Source organism: Pteropus medius, unplaced genomic scaffold (genome assembly GCF_902729225.1).
Source record: "Pteropus medius unplaced genomic scaffold, Ma_sr-lr_union100, whole genome shotgun sequence".
In the NCBI taxonomy this organism is placed as follows: domain Eukaryota; kingdom Metazoa; phylum Chordata; class Mammalia; order Chiroptera; family Pteropodidae; genus Pteropus; species Pteropus medius.
In genome coordinates this window covers 17,772,832-17,789,200 of record NW_024354499.1, presented here as the reverse complement: position 1 = coordinate 17,789,200, position 16,369 = coordinate 17,772,832, and the positions used below count along the sequence as shown (strand labels likewise).

The 16,369-nt window shown below is 34.1% G+C and overlaps 1 protein-coding gene across 19 annotated transcripts in view; it reads right to left on the bottom strand.

The window, feature by feature from the left end:
- Nucleotides 1–1,474: 1,474 nt before the first annotated feature.
- Nucleotides 1,475–16,369, bottom strand: part of LIMS1 (LIM zinc finger domain containing 1) — a 142,242-nt gene continuing 127,347 nt past the window's right edge. For 18 of the 19 annotated variants that reach the window (XM_039852610.1, XM_039852608.1, XM_039852621.1 and 15 more), the window contains 8 exons: nt 12,248–12,314; nt 11,286–11,406; nt 10,679–10,828; nt 9,199–9,349; nt 8,609–8,701; nt 7,804–7,852; nt 6,478–6,553; nt 1,475–4,097 (listed from right to left, as the gene is read on the bottom strand). In XM_039852610.1, coding sequence (XP_039708544.1) covers nt 3,983–4,097; nt 6,478–6,553; nt 7,804–7,852; nt 8,609–8,701; nt 9,199–9,349; nt 10,679–10,828; nt 11,286–11,406; nt 12,248–12,314 — 822 coding nt within the window. In that variant the 3' untranslated portion in view covers nt 1,475–3,982. Of the gene's footprint in view, nt 4,098–6,121; nt 6,285–6,477; nt 6,554–7,803; nt 7,853–8,608; nt 8,702–9,198; nt 9,350–10,678; nt 10,829–11,285; nt 11,407–12,247; nt 12,315–16,369 lie in introns of those variants that run through there. The other variant, XM_039852623.1, reaches the window with a different exon arrangement.

The following is a 16,369-nucleotide window of genomic DNA, read 5'->3' as shown; positions in this document are numbered from 1 at the left end:
TCACAATACTTTTTCACGTTTTGTAATTACCCCTCTCCTACTTGGGCAGGAGGAAATCAAAGCTCTGCACCTGCACAGGGGAGGAAAAGGAGTGCAAGACTCAAATCAGAGTCCCCAGAATTTCTACATTTAAGAATAACAGCCAGGAAGGATGAAGCACTGGAAGAGGAATGCCTCCTGAGAGTGCTGGTCGTGAGCATAATCTCAACACATCACACACAGTGCCTCAAGGCTTGCTGAACAAATTATTAAGATATATGTCTCCTTTGTTAAGAATTGAAAACTATCAGAATTTATGACAGTGGGAAGACTCCACCTCCATTTTATATGGTTTTAGGATTTAGCTTATGCATAGTAACCAAATCATTTTCTTTTATTCATTTACATGAATTTCTCTATTACATATCCAATAATACTTGAATTTTTTCACACAAACACATAAATACATCTTGCACATACATGCCACATAACAGAAACATTTATTTATAAATTTGGAAACATGGGAACTACTTGGGTTCAGATTCTGGATATGCCACTTTTAAGTCATGCAACCTCAAAGGACCATTTAACCTCGCTATGCAAATCCTCTGCAAAGAAGTGGAAAGAATTTTAACTTATATAGTTGTAAGGATTAAAAAAGACATTATTTATGAAATGCGTTGTGAACTATATATAGGGAATGTTTAATTTAGTATTTTCACATGGATTTAGATACAGTACTACTTAAATTGTATTTCTAAGAAAACTACACATAAGTTTAAAATGCCTTTTCCCCCTTAGAACTTTTTTAAAAACTGAGATATTATATTTTCACATGTACGACATGATTCTATACTTGTATATATTGTAAAACAGGCACCACGATAAATCTAGTTAACATCCGTCACCACACAGTTACAAAATTGTTTTGCTTGTGATGAGAACGTTTAAGGTCAATCTTAGCAACATTCAAATACACAATATAGTATTATTAACTAAAGTCACCATGCTGTGCATTACATATCCATGATTGATTTATAATTGGAAGTATGTATTTTTTGACCCCTTTCACCCATTTCACCCACTCTGTACCCTCCACTTCTGGCAACCAGCATGTGTTCTCTATATCTATAAGCTGCCGTTTTTGTTTTTTTTTTAGATTCCACATATAAGTGAGATCATATGGTATTTGTCTTTCTCTCTGACTTATTTTACTTAGCATAGTGCCCCTGAGATCCATCCATGTTGTCATAAATGGAAAGATTTCCTTCTTTTTATGGATGAATAACATTCCATTGTAGATATAATACACACACACACACACAACACACACACACACATACACACCTACCTACCTACCTACCCATCATGCTTTCTTTATCCATTCACTTATCCATCGATGGCCACCTAGGTGGCTTTCAAAAGGGCTTTCTTAAACATTAGTCCTGTCTTCTCATTGTAATATGTTTTAAAGCCATTCAAATTAAACAATGCACAGTAGGATATTGAATTTTTATTAAGTACCAAGAGTATACTGCAATGGTTGCTATATAAAAACATAATTATCAGTATAGTGCCCCTGCCATTGAGCTTACAATCTAAAAGTAAATACAATAAGAATGCTGTAAGCCTACCTCAAATTTTCCTTAACTTAGAAATGGCATTTTGGCAAATAAGTGAGGCAGAGTGGCCTGTCATTTCAGGTGCAATGTTAATAAGGCTTTGAACATGATCTAAAGAATGTTTTATTTGTATCCAGACATTTTTTCCCAATTATATTAGGCTTGGTAAGAAAAAGAGCATTTAGAAATATGGTAAGAACTATGAATTATTTAAAATTGCGTTGCAAGACTTTAAATAGATACTTACTAGCCTGAGTTTTTCCACAGCTAGAGAAAGCTCCATGAAAAATAGTATGAACTAAACCAAGTTTGTCTTCTGTTCCACTTAGAACTTTTCAACTGCTTCCTCTTTTCCCACATATAAGGGTTCCAATGATAGCCCTATTGAGGAAGAAAGCACTGTATCTACATAAAATACCCTAAAGTGTTAGAGGCTTAAAAAGTTGAACTTTCAGAAATATTAATTCATATATTAAGAGAAGAGTGAGCAAAGATAGCAGTGGGACCTCTGGCAATAGGAGAGACCTATCTATGTAAGATATGTAAACAAAGCAGCTGAGTTCTGTCCATGCATCTTCAAAGTGATTAAGATATAGGTAAATAGTTACTTTTCTGCTCCATATTTCTGGTGTAGGGTATTTAAGAATTTAACATCCAGACCCTATATACTTTTAAAGTTTTCACTGCTGGTCATAAATTAGCTGACAAAGGCACATGGAAGGGATTTCGATTCTTACTGTCAAATGCAAAGACTGTTTGAAACTTCAGAACTCATGCAGTCTTAACTATATATATTGATTAATTTCAATCTTCTGTAATTCTTTGAACTCTAAAAGAACACTAAAAAATAAAGTTATCTGAAAACCGAAATAGAATTTATCTCATAAAGTACATGCATACTTTTTAATACATGCATACAAATATTTTAATGGCAGAGTAGTAGCATCCTGAGATATTTTTAATGCCAAAACAATATTTTAGAAAATTCTGGAGAAAACAATCATTTTCCCTTTAGAAGTCCATCTTGGCAACTTTCTTTTAAATAACACAGCAACATTTAAATAATGTTCACAAAGTTTGCTTTGCATCCAAGTTTATCGAGAAAGAATGGTCCAGAAACTTCAGAATAAGATAAAGTAGAATAATTCATGACTTTTTGACCTAAAATTGACACTTAAACATCCCTTTTCCAATTTAAAAGTATCATTTATACTTCTTACTTATAGCAAATAAATTCAATTAATTATGAAATTTGAAGTGAAAACCTTGAAACATATCAACATCATTCTCTTATACTAAGATGGCAGAAATTAATTTTACTGTTTCCCAAAAAGGGAGAAAAAAATTTTTTTTAAATAATCGTAGCTGTGGCAAATAAATTTGAGTTTATAAATCTCAACCAGTGTACTTCTTTTTAGTTGGTATTATATGAAGCTGCTTGAATTCCTGATTAAGGTATGTGTTTTTCTAAGACAAGGCAAGGTTATGTATAAAGCATAGATATTAATATGGTTATAATAAAGGTAATATGACCAATACGTATACATTCACTTTTTTTAAATGATACATCCAAGCTACATAAAATTTAATTTCATGTCCTATTCTAAGACTACATTTTTGACCTTATGTTTAGAAACATAATTGCTGTAATACATTAAAAAATACTCCATTTTCCAATATTGTAAAGTATGCTGTATTGTCAAATACATAGAATAAATTTTTTTTGCACAAAATTAAAAAAAAATACTATAAGCTGGCTGTAACTATGTTAAGTAATTGTATGAAAGAAGAAGTTCACAAGGAGAGCAAAATATAAAACAGCATAATTATTGCATTTCACAACAAAAAACCTCTAAAATCAAGTAGTTCTGAATATACTTGTTTCTTGTCTTAGTAATGTGTATATTCATTTTGTAGCTACCAGTCTGATTAACATACTAAGATTCCATAAGATTTGTTTTTCTTGGTTAGTTTTCTTCTCTACAATGTCCCTAACAGCAGTTGGATTTAATTTTCTTTTGAGTACAAAGTAAAATAAAGTTTATATTTTTTAGCTGTGTCATATAAAAGCTGACTCATTACTTTCATTTTTAAAAAGTTGTATGTAAATTTTTGGACCTTAATTAACATTTAGCCATGTGATTTTTGCTATTAAGTATAGTCTATACTTAAACAAATTGATGATTACTGACAAAGGCAAATCTTGATTTTATCTGTTTTAAATATGATTACACAAATTTTTTTTCTTTTTTAATGAGAAGAAAACCATGTAGGTTTTCTTCACTCTCAACTATTTTGAGAAATAGGTTTAAATAAGGGTAGATCACATCAATAATGTTGGTAATCTCTGATCTTTGCAAAGAAGAAAATAATAAAGGAAATTATTTCCTTCCTAAGGTCTCAGCTAGTTTCTTAAGTCTTTTCTTCAGCTCCAGTGGAAATTTCTCATAACACTTCTTACAGACAGGTTTCATGTCAAACTCCACAAATTTATTCCTAGAGATAATAAAAAAAAAATTAGTGGAAATATATTTAACATAGACATGTAAATAATATGAAATAATTTTACCGAAGTAAATGAAGATACTACATGGTGATGTGTTAGCAAAAAAACTATAATTCTAATCTCAATTCTGGTCATCGTGGTAAATGTAAAAAAGTCACAATATTTGAAAAAATTATCCTTATAAATTGATGCTATACATCTACCTGTGTAATACAGAATGTGTATTACATTTTAGTCAGTGCTAAGTATACAGGATACCTAATATAAATATAATATAGGTAACTAAAGTCAGTCACATTTTAAAGTACCATGACAACACTTTAAAGAAGTTATTTAAAGCAAAGAATTATATTTCTGTAATTCGAATGATCCCCTAATTGAAGGCAAAATAATCTTACTTAGTATTTTAAATTAGGTAGTTAATGAGGTTTTGTCTTTCCTGGCATAAAATGGTGTGCCTATCACTACCGCCACCAACAATAACAAAATCACCTTAAAAAAAGTTGTCTTAAAAATATCTTAAATCATAATGGGTTATTCTGGTTGGCTGTCTGACAGAAAGGTTGGTAAGGGAGGTATAGAAAAGTTTTTAATCACAAATGAACCAAAATGCCTCTGGTTACATTTTGTGAATGATAGCCGTATGGAGAACTAATTCTTTTTAAAAGCTACAGCAATACACATTATCAATTTAGTTGTAAAACAGTTCGGGAGAGGACAAGTTTTCAGATGGCCTACCTGTAATGCATTTCTAATCGGTAATTAAAATAGCTTATTACTGTTGAAATCTAGGGTCTTTAATTGTGAACTGAGCAAATATACAACTTTATAACTTGTTCATTTTCTGTAAAATTACATTTAAGAAGCATTTGTGGAGCTAGTCTGGTGGTACATTAGCATTTATGACAAATGATTAAATCTTGTGATACAATTTTAAAGAACATTAATAACAAAGTTAATTCCTAACCATGTATTTAAAATGAAAAATCTTTTATTTTAAAGCACCACATGGGAATTATTTTCTAGCTGTTTCTCAGAGATTCTAATGCTGATAGTAATTCAAATAACGTTACATTTCAATTGGCAGTTTGATTTAAATAGTACTACTGAATTAAAAATTTCTCCCAAACCCACCTTCGAACAAAAGGTATTAAAATTGCCCTGTTTTAAATGAAGGAAATAAAGTTTTACTGTTTTCAGAAATACTGCTAAGCAAACTTTCCATTGATTTAATTTTACATTTAAAGTTTAATTTCTCTTTTTAGAAGGAAACATGAAAACTGAAAAAAATTTTAAAAATTTAAATCTCAGAACACAGCGGTAACCATGAAGGAAAAATAGGACAATCATGTTAGTAATCAACAGAATTTCAAAGATTGAAATATTTCTCGTAAAAATCAGGAATATAGTGGGAGTTTGGAAACATCAAGAAAATGAATTCATTAACAGTAGCATATGGGCATTGTATGAAAGAATGCAGATATACATACACCAAAGATAGTAGATATCTTATTATATACATTAGATGGTGTTTGCTTAGATCTGAAACATGCTGAAAGGATTTAATACAGAGCTTAGAAGATGAGACACTCAGAATTTATCATACATTATTTTAGGCAACGAACCCAAAAACCAGGATTTTAAAAGCTGTAATTACCATACAAAAATACGTTAAAACTTTTCCCAGTATTAAGGGATTGAAATTCTTCCCTTTGAATCTCTTAAAAAGAAATCTATTCCATATTGTGATTTAAAAAAAGAGATGAAAGAATCTACGGATTAAGGGTAATAAATGAAGTACAAGATGCTATTAAGTGTGAATCTTATTAAGCTCTGTAATTTTAATATTTATGTAAAAGGACCAACTCTACACAAGACGAATGATTGTACTTCAATCTTTGGTGGCTACAAATACATGCCAAAAAGAAATTTTAAAAGTAAAAGACAAAAACACAACAAAAACAGAACAATATTCTAAGGGACTAACCAAAGAAGGAAGTGAAAATGATGACAGAAGGGACAGAAAAGTTTACAAACAGACTGGTTTTTTCTTTTTCTGCTTGTCTTTATCCTTTGCTTCTCTCTCCCGTTTGGCAAGTCGCCTCTTAAATTCTTCTGGCATTTTCTCATAACAGTGTTTGCAGACTGGTTTTAGATCAATTTCAACAAACTTGTCCCTTTGAGCAGGACAAAGAAAGAATAGAAGAACAGGGAAGGAACAATTAAAGGAAGAACTTTTACTTTCGGAAGGCCTGAGTAGAAAGAAAAAAGGAACGAAATAATTCTCTTTTTAAAAACTCTGTTTTTAAAAATGTTACCCTAAAGTTTTCAGTCTTAAGGTTCTCACACTGGACCCAACTGTAGACTTACTTGAGTGTTAACTTAGTGTTGCAGGTAGAACAGGCAAAACAGTTCACGCACCAGGCCTTATTAAGAGCAGAAACCACTAGAGAGAGGAAAGATATTTGGTCACGTACACTGGTATGGGAAGTGGGTGAGCTTAAATTTTCAACTCCAAAACAGAATTAAGGTTATTTCCAAGACTCTTGGAAGAGGTTCTCAAGAGGTTTTGCTGCAAAAGAATCACACAGCTAAAAACCTCAGTGTCATTAATGTTTATTGAATCAATTTGATTATTTTTTCACATTATTAAAAATATACAAACCAAATACTTAATTTATGTCTTCCATGACAGTAGGCTTTGTCTTAGAGAAGATTATTATTGACCTTTTCAACTTTAATTTACAATAAAAATATGTCCTCTCACACCTATGGATGATGCAGTATAAAAGTAACATGCATTATGTCACTCAGATGAGCTTTTTTGACACAGTGCTTGCCTACCAGCATACTTTTCACTACTTTTCTATCCCTACTGCCAATGGTCCAACAAAGAAATATGGAATACAGAAGTAATTAAAGAAAAAAAATCCAGACTTTAACATATTCGCCTATAGGAGTCTTTCTTCCAAAGCCGAGAGTTTCCTTTGACAGTTTCTGTCACCTAGCAACTAACTGTCCCACGTAAGAGGAAATTTTATTTTCAGCAGCACTAAAGACTGCTTCCTTGAACAGATCCTTTCGCAAAATGCATATGAGCATTGTTTCAGAAAATATTTCCCGAGTTAGGTTCGCTGCCGAGAACCATGAAGCATACTGAAAACAGGAATGTTTAAAACTTTGACAGGAAGTTTCTGGCACAATTGTGCTAGCAACTATTAACAAACACAGCTGTTTCCTTTCTGCTCTAGTCAATCAGCCATGCCTAATTACCAAAATACAAGGGTGTTAAGTCCTAGAAATGTCTACAGGTAACTGCCAGGTTATAGCATCTGCAAGGTTAAAGTGACTGGTAGTGACTTCCTCACTACCATAGCAGATTAAATTGTTCCTAATTAACAGTGCTCTACAGCTTCCAAGTTATATGATTCTAGGGAAAGAGAAACAGGTCTCAGGGTTGGCATCTTACATTTCCTAGTGTAACTGGCCTAAAGTATTATCACAAATGAATAAATCCAACTCTTAGGCTATTATCATCTCACTGCTATAGATTACTTAAGAAATATGCCAAAGAAAGAGAAAAAGTAACTGATAATTGTCATATTCCGAACAATAACAACCATCAGCCTTTTTCAATTTTCACATTACTCAAGTGTTTTTGTGTCAAAATGGTGCCATATAAAATCCCTCACTTACCATCACCTTCTATAACACGGTTGCAGTGGAAACAAACATCACCGAAGAGCTGAAAATAAAAAAAAAAGTGGTTAAAATTCAAGATGTGTCAGAACTAAGTTTTAGGACACCAAATAATTAATGTAATTTCACTTCTACCACTTAAAAACAAACAGCTGGCTACCTAAATCCATATTTTACCATTTCTAGAGAAAATAAGTACAAATTAATTGACTAATTTTTACTTTTCATGATGAAAATAATTTACTTTCATCACTATCAAAAACAAAAACACTCTGGAAATGTTCCAGATTTAAGGACGCTAAGAATCATGACAATCCTAGACTAGGTCCAGTACTAGAGTGGAAAAAAAATGCTAATAAGGACATTACTGGATCAAGTAACAAAACTGGAATAAATAAAGTGGTGTATCAATACTGATAACTACTGTTATGTAAGAGAGTTCTATATTCTTAGAAAATATACATTGAAGTGAACTTAGTGATGCATCAAATGCTTCAGAAAATGTGTGTATTTGTATATATGTATACATTTGTTTAGAGAGATATATGCATTTATATGTGTTTTTATAGAGAGCAAGCACACGCAATTAAAGCAAATGATGAACCTGAACAAAAGGTAGATAGGTGTTTATATTTTTTATTTTACAACCTTTCTGTGAGTCTAAAATTATTTCACAAATAAAAAGTTAAAAGAAATATCTATAATCCAATGTACATTTTCCAAAAGATTTCTTTGTAGCTAAGATATTGATAAGCTTAAATTCATAAAAGTGTATCTAGTATCCAATAAGTACAATCAATACCTGGTTATAGTGGGTTTCACAATATGCCAGGCCCTTCCTTTCATAATGGCGATGTCCAAGAAATGGTTTTTCACACTTGGCACAAACAAAATGCTGAAAGAGATCGCTACAGGTCATTTCTGAATTGCCATATTTTACTTATTTAATGAAGTAAAACTCCAAAGTTAAACTATCTTCAAAGAAGATACATGAAAGTTTGAGGTAGTTATTTCATTTGGTCATAGCTAATACTGTAGTACTTCCGGTTTTAATTCAGGTATCTTTGAACGGTGACATTAAGACACGGCCTATTCAAACATCACGGAATGAGAAAAGGGGATCATACTAGCAGCATCTATAAGCTAGGCCTGCTGCTAGACGTGACCGTGACACTTCTTGCCTCAAGAAGATTTAAGAACAAAAGAGCATATCCTATATCATTACCAAGAGATCACATAAGTAGTGTATATTCTATATTCTTAATTTTATACAAAGTTAATTGTCTTTAAAAATGTCTCTATTTAATCTTTAGAATCTCCTAATCATGCTACCACATCTGAATCAAGGAAATTCAAAAATACTGGTTACTAACTATACCATTCAGAACTCACCTCCACATGCCACTGCTTGCCCATGGCATTTACCACACGCCCTTCAATGGGCCGTCGACAGGCACCACAGATGGGGACCCCCATTTTATCATGGCACGGCAAGCAGTACAGTTCTCCTTTCAGCTCCCGAGCATCAGCAGTCAGCTCCTTCCTATTCATGAAAAAGATACCCAACTGAATGATACTACCAAGAGAGAAAAAGACAAGCAACAATGTGGCTAACACTTTTTAGAAGGTTTTTGAAGATACCACTATAATAATGCCTATAACTTTTTTTTTGGTGATCAAAGTAACCTAAATTAATAGGTTTTAATAGGTTTCGGATTCCTATCAAAACATCAATATCATATAATAATGATCAAATGTACCAATAAGTCAGATACATACAGTCACAATGGTCATATTTATCATTTCCTTGTCTATTATTACATTATAGTCCATTTGTCTTCCTTAAAAAACTAGAAGAAAATAATCACAATACTAAGGACAGACTCAGTGATATTATCTTCTTCCCAAAAAACAGGAGTTTGGAGACTAGGTCCATTTACTAATAATTATTTAAACCGTCATAAACTTTTAAGAATAGTTATTGGTTAATAGGAAATAAACAAATGAAATACTCAGAATTTTCCATCTCCAAATGCTTAAGTACTCTATTATTTTCAGTCTCCTGTGTCAAAAAACATGCCAGATAGCTCCAATTAGCCGAATGGATTGTTTGAATTTCATGTGTTAAAATAATTCTTTAAAAGTGCTAATGAAAAATGAGAAACATTCCACAAGAGGGAGGATAGGCAAGAAAACCAGATAAGTCACAAACTGATCATCACAAAAAAGATGAGGTGGCTGTACTTAAAGCACAAATCTGTTTTCTTAACATTTAGTCCACCTTATTTCTTCCTCTACTATGACGTAGCATGTAAATTGATATTGATTACAGTAAAATATCTTTTTTCCTTTAAATTTATATACTAGATAGCAAATTCAGAAAATTGTAGCCTAACAATTTCTCATGAGTTTTTGAAGAAAAAAAGATTCTCTTTAGATGTAATTTAAGATATTTTGAGATAATCTCCTAATTACCACAACTGTAAAAGTTATATATGTATAAACAGAAGACTTTTAAAAGCTTTTTTTGGATCCTGTATTGGAAAAACAGTTTTAGGGATAATTGGGGATATTTTAATATGGTCTGAATATTTCAAGGTATGTGTACATGTACATGTGCACATATACACAAACACAAAGTTCACTGCTCACAATCAAATGTGGCAAAATGTTAACTGGTGAAACTCAATGAAGGGTTTATAGGTATAATTCTTTATATTTCTCTCTTGACTTTTCTATAGGTTTAAAATTTGCCAAATTACAAGTTGAAGAAAAACAATTTGGTTTGCCAGAGTAACAGAAATATACATAAATGTGATCTTTCATTTTATTTCCACTATTTGTGCAATAAAAAAGAAAGAAATTGCAATACCCGCAGTTGGCACAGTTGAAATGGTCTGGATGGTAAGGGTCGTTCTTGAATATTAGAGGCTGCTCATCAATGATGGCGTGGCATTTCTGGCAGATGTATTTTCCAAGGCCCCTGGCTTTCTCACGATTATGACAGGGGCGACACAGATGTCTAAAAAGAGCCAAAACTTTTTTAGAAACTTAAATTTAAAATCTAAAGTTCTTCCTAATAATTAAAACAAAATGTTTCCCATGTTTCTAAAAAGAAATTAAAGAAATCATTTCTTTAGAAATCACTTCTGACTAATAGAGCTGAATCAAGCCACTACTTTTTACATGAAAAGTTATTTATTCCAATCCAAATAATCTGATCTTTCAGAAACTCCATTTTAAGTACCATTTTTGTTGGCCCAGGAACACATGTGGCAGCCAAGCACTACTACGCAAAAATTCTAGGGCCCTTTCCTAACAGGTACCAGACAAGTCAATACACTGCAGTCTTGAGTCCCTATACGTTAAATACAGTGACCTAATTAATGCACCACCTAACAGTTCCATCAGAAAACATGCATGACCGCGTAGTAGCCACTTTATCCACTCAAATCTGACAAGGATAAAAACACTCCTACCTCCCAGCATTCTTGACAAACCCGATATCTGCCAACACTTCCTGGCAGAGGTCACAGCGGAAGCACTCAGGATGCCAGCTGTTATTCATGGCTTTGATAACTCGGCCAATGATGAATTCGCCTGTGGAAAAGTAACACACAAAATATGTCCAACGTGGTATCTTATTGTTAAAAGCAGTAAAGGAAAAAAACATGAGGAAAAAAATACGTTTAAATCTTTCTACACAAATAGGGACTTTTTATGTGTGTGTCTACGGCAATATGCTCTACATTAGAACAATGTTTTCTATTTCATCTGAATCCTTGTTTTGATTCTGTAGCTGTATTTCTGGGCTGTTGTATCATATCTCTGATTCTGGCTTTCCTTTTTCATTGTAGTGGGCTCTCTTGAATGCCTTTTGGTAATTTCTGGTCATCACTGACAGAAAACTGGTATCTACAGCACATTTTCTTGTAACCCACGCTTAATTTCTTCTTTCATTAAATCTTTCCAACATGGTACCCAGTTTCTCTAATTTCTGGACACTTTCTAGTAGAGCTGTTAGCAATCAGTGAAATGGCTTAGAATCAAGTCCAGCACTTTTGTAACACACAAGCAGTCCTTAAGCTCCTTAAGCACCTCACTGGTGTTTTCCCTGTCTCTTTCCTGGCAAACCCAAAAGAAAGGAGGTAAAGTCTGCATCAACAGGGGAAATGGACATTACGGAAGATCATCTAATAGAAGTCCTGGTTAGTCCTGAAATACTTTTATAGCAGATGTCCTTAAACATCAATTCTTTCCATGTTTTGATACTCTTTCCAGTTTGTTATATAGTAGTAACAGGAAAGAGGACTGGTAAAGTACTTAAATGCTATTTACACGGAGCACCCAAAACCATTTTTTACCACTGACACTTTAGTAGTATTAAATAACTTATGTAATTTTGAAACTTACTTATTTTGCATTCAGCAGTAAAACTTACCACACTGATGACAGCAAGGAGCAAAGAGCATCTGAAAATCATGTTCACAGTATTTCCTTCCTTCAAACTAAAATAGAAAGTACCATCAACTTGCAAATATGAAATAATCAGAGGATGAATCTAATTATTCTATAGAGACATATAGGAAAGATGTTTCTGAATTGAGAGTTCTACCCCCAAAATTTATAATTCCACTGAGAGTTTTAAAAGCAGATATACTTTTGTACCTTCCATACATCTACATGTGGGCACAGGAAATGTACAACAAACAAGTTGAGACTAGAACTAATATTGTGTCTCCAGAGTCTGGGAACCTTGCCTATAACTGTACTTAATTGTTTTTTGGAAAGCTACAGACCCCACTCCCCAGAAAATATGCACATAAATACAACCATTTCCCACATATTTTTAAGGTTAATATCTAAAAATTTTACTGTAAGCTTAAATATTTACAAAGGGTAAGTATTTTAGCATATTCTAAATTTAAACGGGGTCAAAACCATTAAAAAAATTAAGTATGTTTTTAACAGTTGGAATATTTACATTCTTCATTTCCCTCCTTGAACTGTTTCCATTACATTTCCCCCAAAGTTTTATCCTAGTATATTTTTTTATACTAATGTTTTTAACTGAATACCCTACCATACTCCACTGCAATTAAAATTTGTTTTACTTTCTGAATTCATAAGGCTCTAAAAATTGACATTCTTTTTCTTCAGGATTGAGTTATCATTATAATGATTATTAATACACAAATGATCAATATGTAAATTGTGAATGTTAAATTTTTTCAGTTTTATTTATTTTTTATTTTTTTAAATGCCAGCTTATTTTTTCATACTATATATACATAATTTTTTAAACATTTTATTTATTTTTCCCCTCCTCCCAATGAATGTTAAATTTTGTCTTTTACTATTTAATTATTTACTTGAAAAGCATATCTTAATGAGATGAGCAGAGCTATTCTTTCCCCTCATAATTATTTCCTGCATCTATGAATAAATATGACTTACTACTAGAAGAGTTAGGGTTCAGTATTAATTCTAGATTTATTTTCTATTTTGGGGGTTGCTTTTACCCTTTTCACATAAAAAGTTCTGGGAATTATATAATGTCCTCCTCTGAATCTTTGAGCTCCTTACAAGTTATATGTCAAAATCATATATTCTTTGATTATCAAAATCTATTTTTAATAATGTATCACAGCTGTCAACTCAACTTCCTCAATTATGAAAATTATCTGCAGATTTAGCTCATTCAATTTCTTGAACAAATCCACAAATGCTTAATTGGCAAACCAGCCAAAGCAGATTTATTTTGGGCGGGAAATCTTACTCTATTTTTAAATTCAAATGAATAAACTCTAATATGCTTAATGAATCGATTTTTAAAGGTTCCAAATAGAAGATCAACATGCTATTACTCAACACTTTGTTATAACATAATGCATTTAATGTGTAGCCCAAAGTGGAAGTTATTTATAAAGTGAGATATGTTCCTTTATTGAATATATATTACATACATGTATAGAAAGAAATACGATGTTTAGCTAGTACTAATTTAAAAAAGAAATGAAATCAAATATAAAAACTCTGAAATAACTCCATTAATTTAGTTAGAAACAATCAACTTTTTACCTGCCACCCCAATCTTAATCACTGCTGGAAGAATGATCTCAGAACTGTTTGTTTCAATTGGCCATTTAATAGTAAAAAAGTGGTAGATAAAAACAATGCATTGTTAAACCTTCAAAAAGAAAGGAGAAGCTTCTGGTCAAGATGGCAAAGTAGGTAAACGCTGTGCTTATCTCCTCTCACATCAGAATTACAACTAAACTACAGAATAGCCATCATTGGGAGTTGCCTGAAGTCTAGCTGAACAGAAGTCCTACAGCTGGGGACACACAGAAGAGGCCACCTCGAGACTGGTAAGAAAAGAGGAGATGCGAAGCATCTGGTCCCACACCCATGTGTGGCAGTTGAGAACTGGGAGAAATATCTTGGCTGTGGAAGTTCCCCCAGAAGAGCGAAGTGTCCTGGCCCTACACGGCGCTCCCCAGCTCGGGATTCCAGTGCTGGGAAGAGAAGTCCTCACAACTTCTGGCCGTGAAACCCAGTGGAGAATGTGGCAGAGTGAGACAGACGACTGAAAGATTCGCAGACTTTCCTGTTAAAGGGCCTGTGTGCGGACTTACTCACTAATGGACTCACTCACTCTAAGCTCCAGCACTGGGGTAGCAGCTCGAAAGGCTCCAGGAACATATGGGGAGGAACTGAGTTGTAAAGCTTCAGGGCGAAGGCTGGAGCGGCAGCTTTCTATGAGACAGAAGTGTTGGCAGAGGTCATTGTTCCTTTGTTAAGCCCTCACCTGCCTGGCTTACAGACCCATGCAGCTGCCATATCTGAGTCTCCATCAATGTAGCTAACATCGTTCACCCCACCCCGGTGATTCCCTGAGACCCCTCCCAATGTGGGGTCCCACCCAAGCCACTTCCAGTGAATTTTTCATACAAATGGCCTGTCTTGGCTGATGCTGCAAACTTTCCTAAAAGCTTTCAAAGGTTCACAATACCTAAACAAGCAGCATCTGGGTTCAGCATGCCCTGTACCTCTTGCTGAGCAGCCCCAAGTCTGGCACTAGCGGCAGCGGCCTCAGTTTGTGGCTTGGCCTCTTGAGGCACTTCCAAGCCCAGCGTGGGTGGCAGCCATCTGTGTATTGCTTAGTGGCTCATGCCAGGTGGCCCCCGGCAGGGTACAGGCTACAGCTGAACTTGGACTATGGCAAGGCCCCTCCCAGGAGGCCCGGCCTGTATGCCGCGGGGCTGGCTTCGGTTTGAGCCGGAGCACTACACGGGGTCACATCTGAGGATGACATACCCAAAGGGCAGACAAGGGAGGCACCAGAGCCCTGCTAAAGTGAATCCTGCTCTGTAGGGGCAGCTCCTGCACAACGGCTCCTCTACTGGTAACAGCCAGTCATCACAACAAATCAGCTTGAGGGTTAATCCCTCCCACTGACGAACAAACAGCAACCAATGCTCAACTGTAACAGGAGGATACATACAACCCATACAAGAGACACACCTGGAGAACCTGGCTCAGGTGACCAGGGAAGACTGTGCCACTGGGACCCACAGCACACCTACTACATAAGGTCATTCTACTAAGACCGCAGCCCTACCTAATACACAGTAACAAACACAAGTAGGTAGCCAAAATGAGAAGACAAGGAAACATGTCCCAAATAAAAGAACAGAACAAAATTCTAGAAAAAGAACTAAACAAAATGGAGACAAGCAATCTACCAGATGCAGAGTTCAAAACATTGGTTATAAGGATGCTAAATGATCTCAGTGAACTTCAACAAAAAGATCAGAAACATAAAAATAAAGATAGAAAACATAAAAAAGAACCAGTCAGAAATGAAGACTACAGTAACTAAAATGAAGAATGCATTAGAGGGAATCAATGATAGATTAGATGAAACAGAGGACTGAATCAGCAATTTAGAAGATAAGGTATCAGAAAATACCCAAGCAGAACAGTAAAAAGAAAGAAGAATCCAAAAAATGAGGATAGTTTAGGGAGCCCCTGGGACAACATTCACATCATAAGGGTACCAGGAGGAGACGACAGAGCAAAGAATTAAAAACCAATTTAAAGAAGTAATGACTGAAAATTCCCTTCACCTGGCAAAGGAAAAAGACATAAGTCCAGGAAGACAGTCCCAAACACAATAAACCCAAAGAGGTCCACGCCAAGACACATCATAATTAAAATGCAAAAGGGTGAAGACAGAGAGAATATTAAAAGCAGCAAGAGGAAAGCAGTTAGTTACCTACAAGGGAGCTTCCATTAGACTGTCAGCTGATTTCTCAACATAAACTTTGCAGACCAGAAGGGATTGGCAGGAAATATTCAAAGTGATGAAAAAGCAAGGACCTACAACCAAGATTACTCTACCCAGCAAAGCTATCATTTAGAATCAAAGGATAGATAAAGATCTTCCCAGACAAGAAAAAGCTAAAATGATGGAGTTCGTCATCACTAAACCAGTATTACAGAAAATGTTAGAGGAACTTTTTAAGAAGAAAAAAAAAAAGATAAAAATTTTAAATAA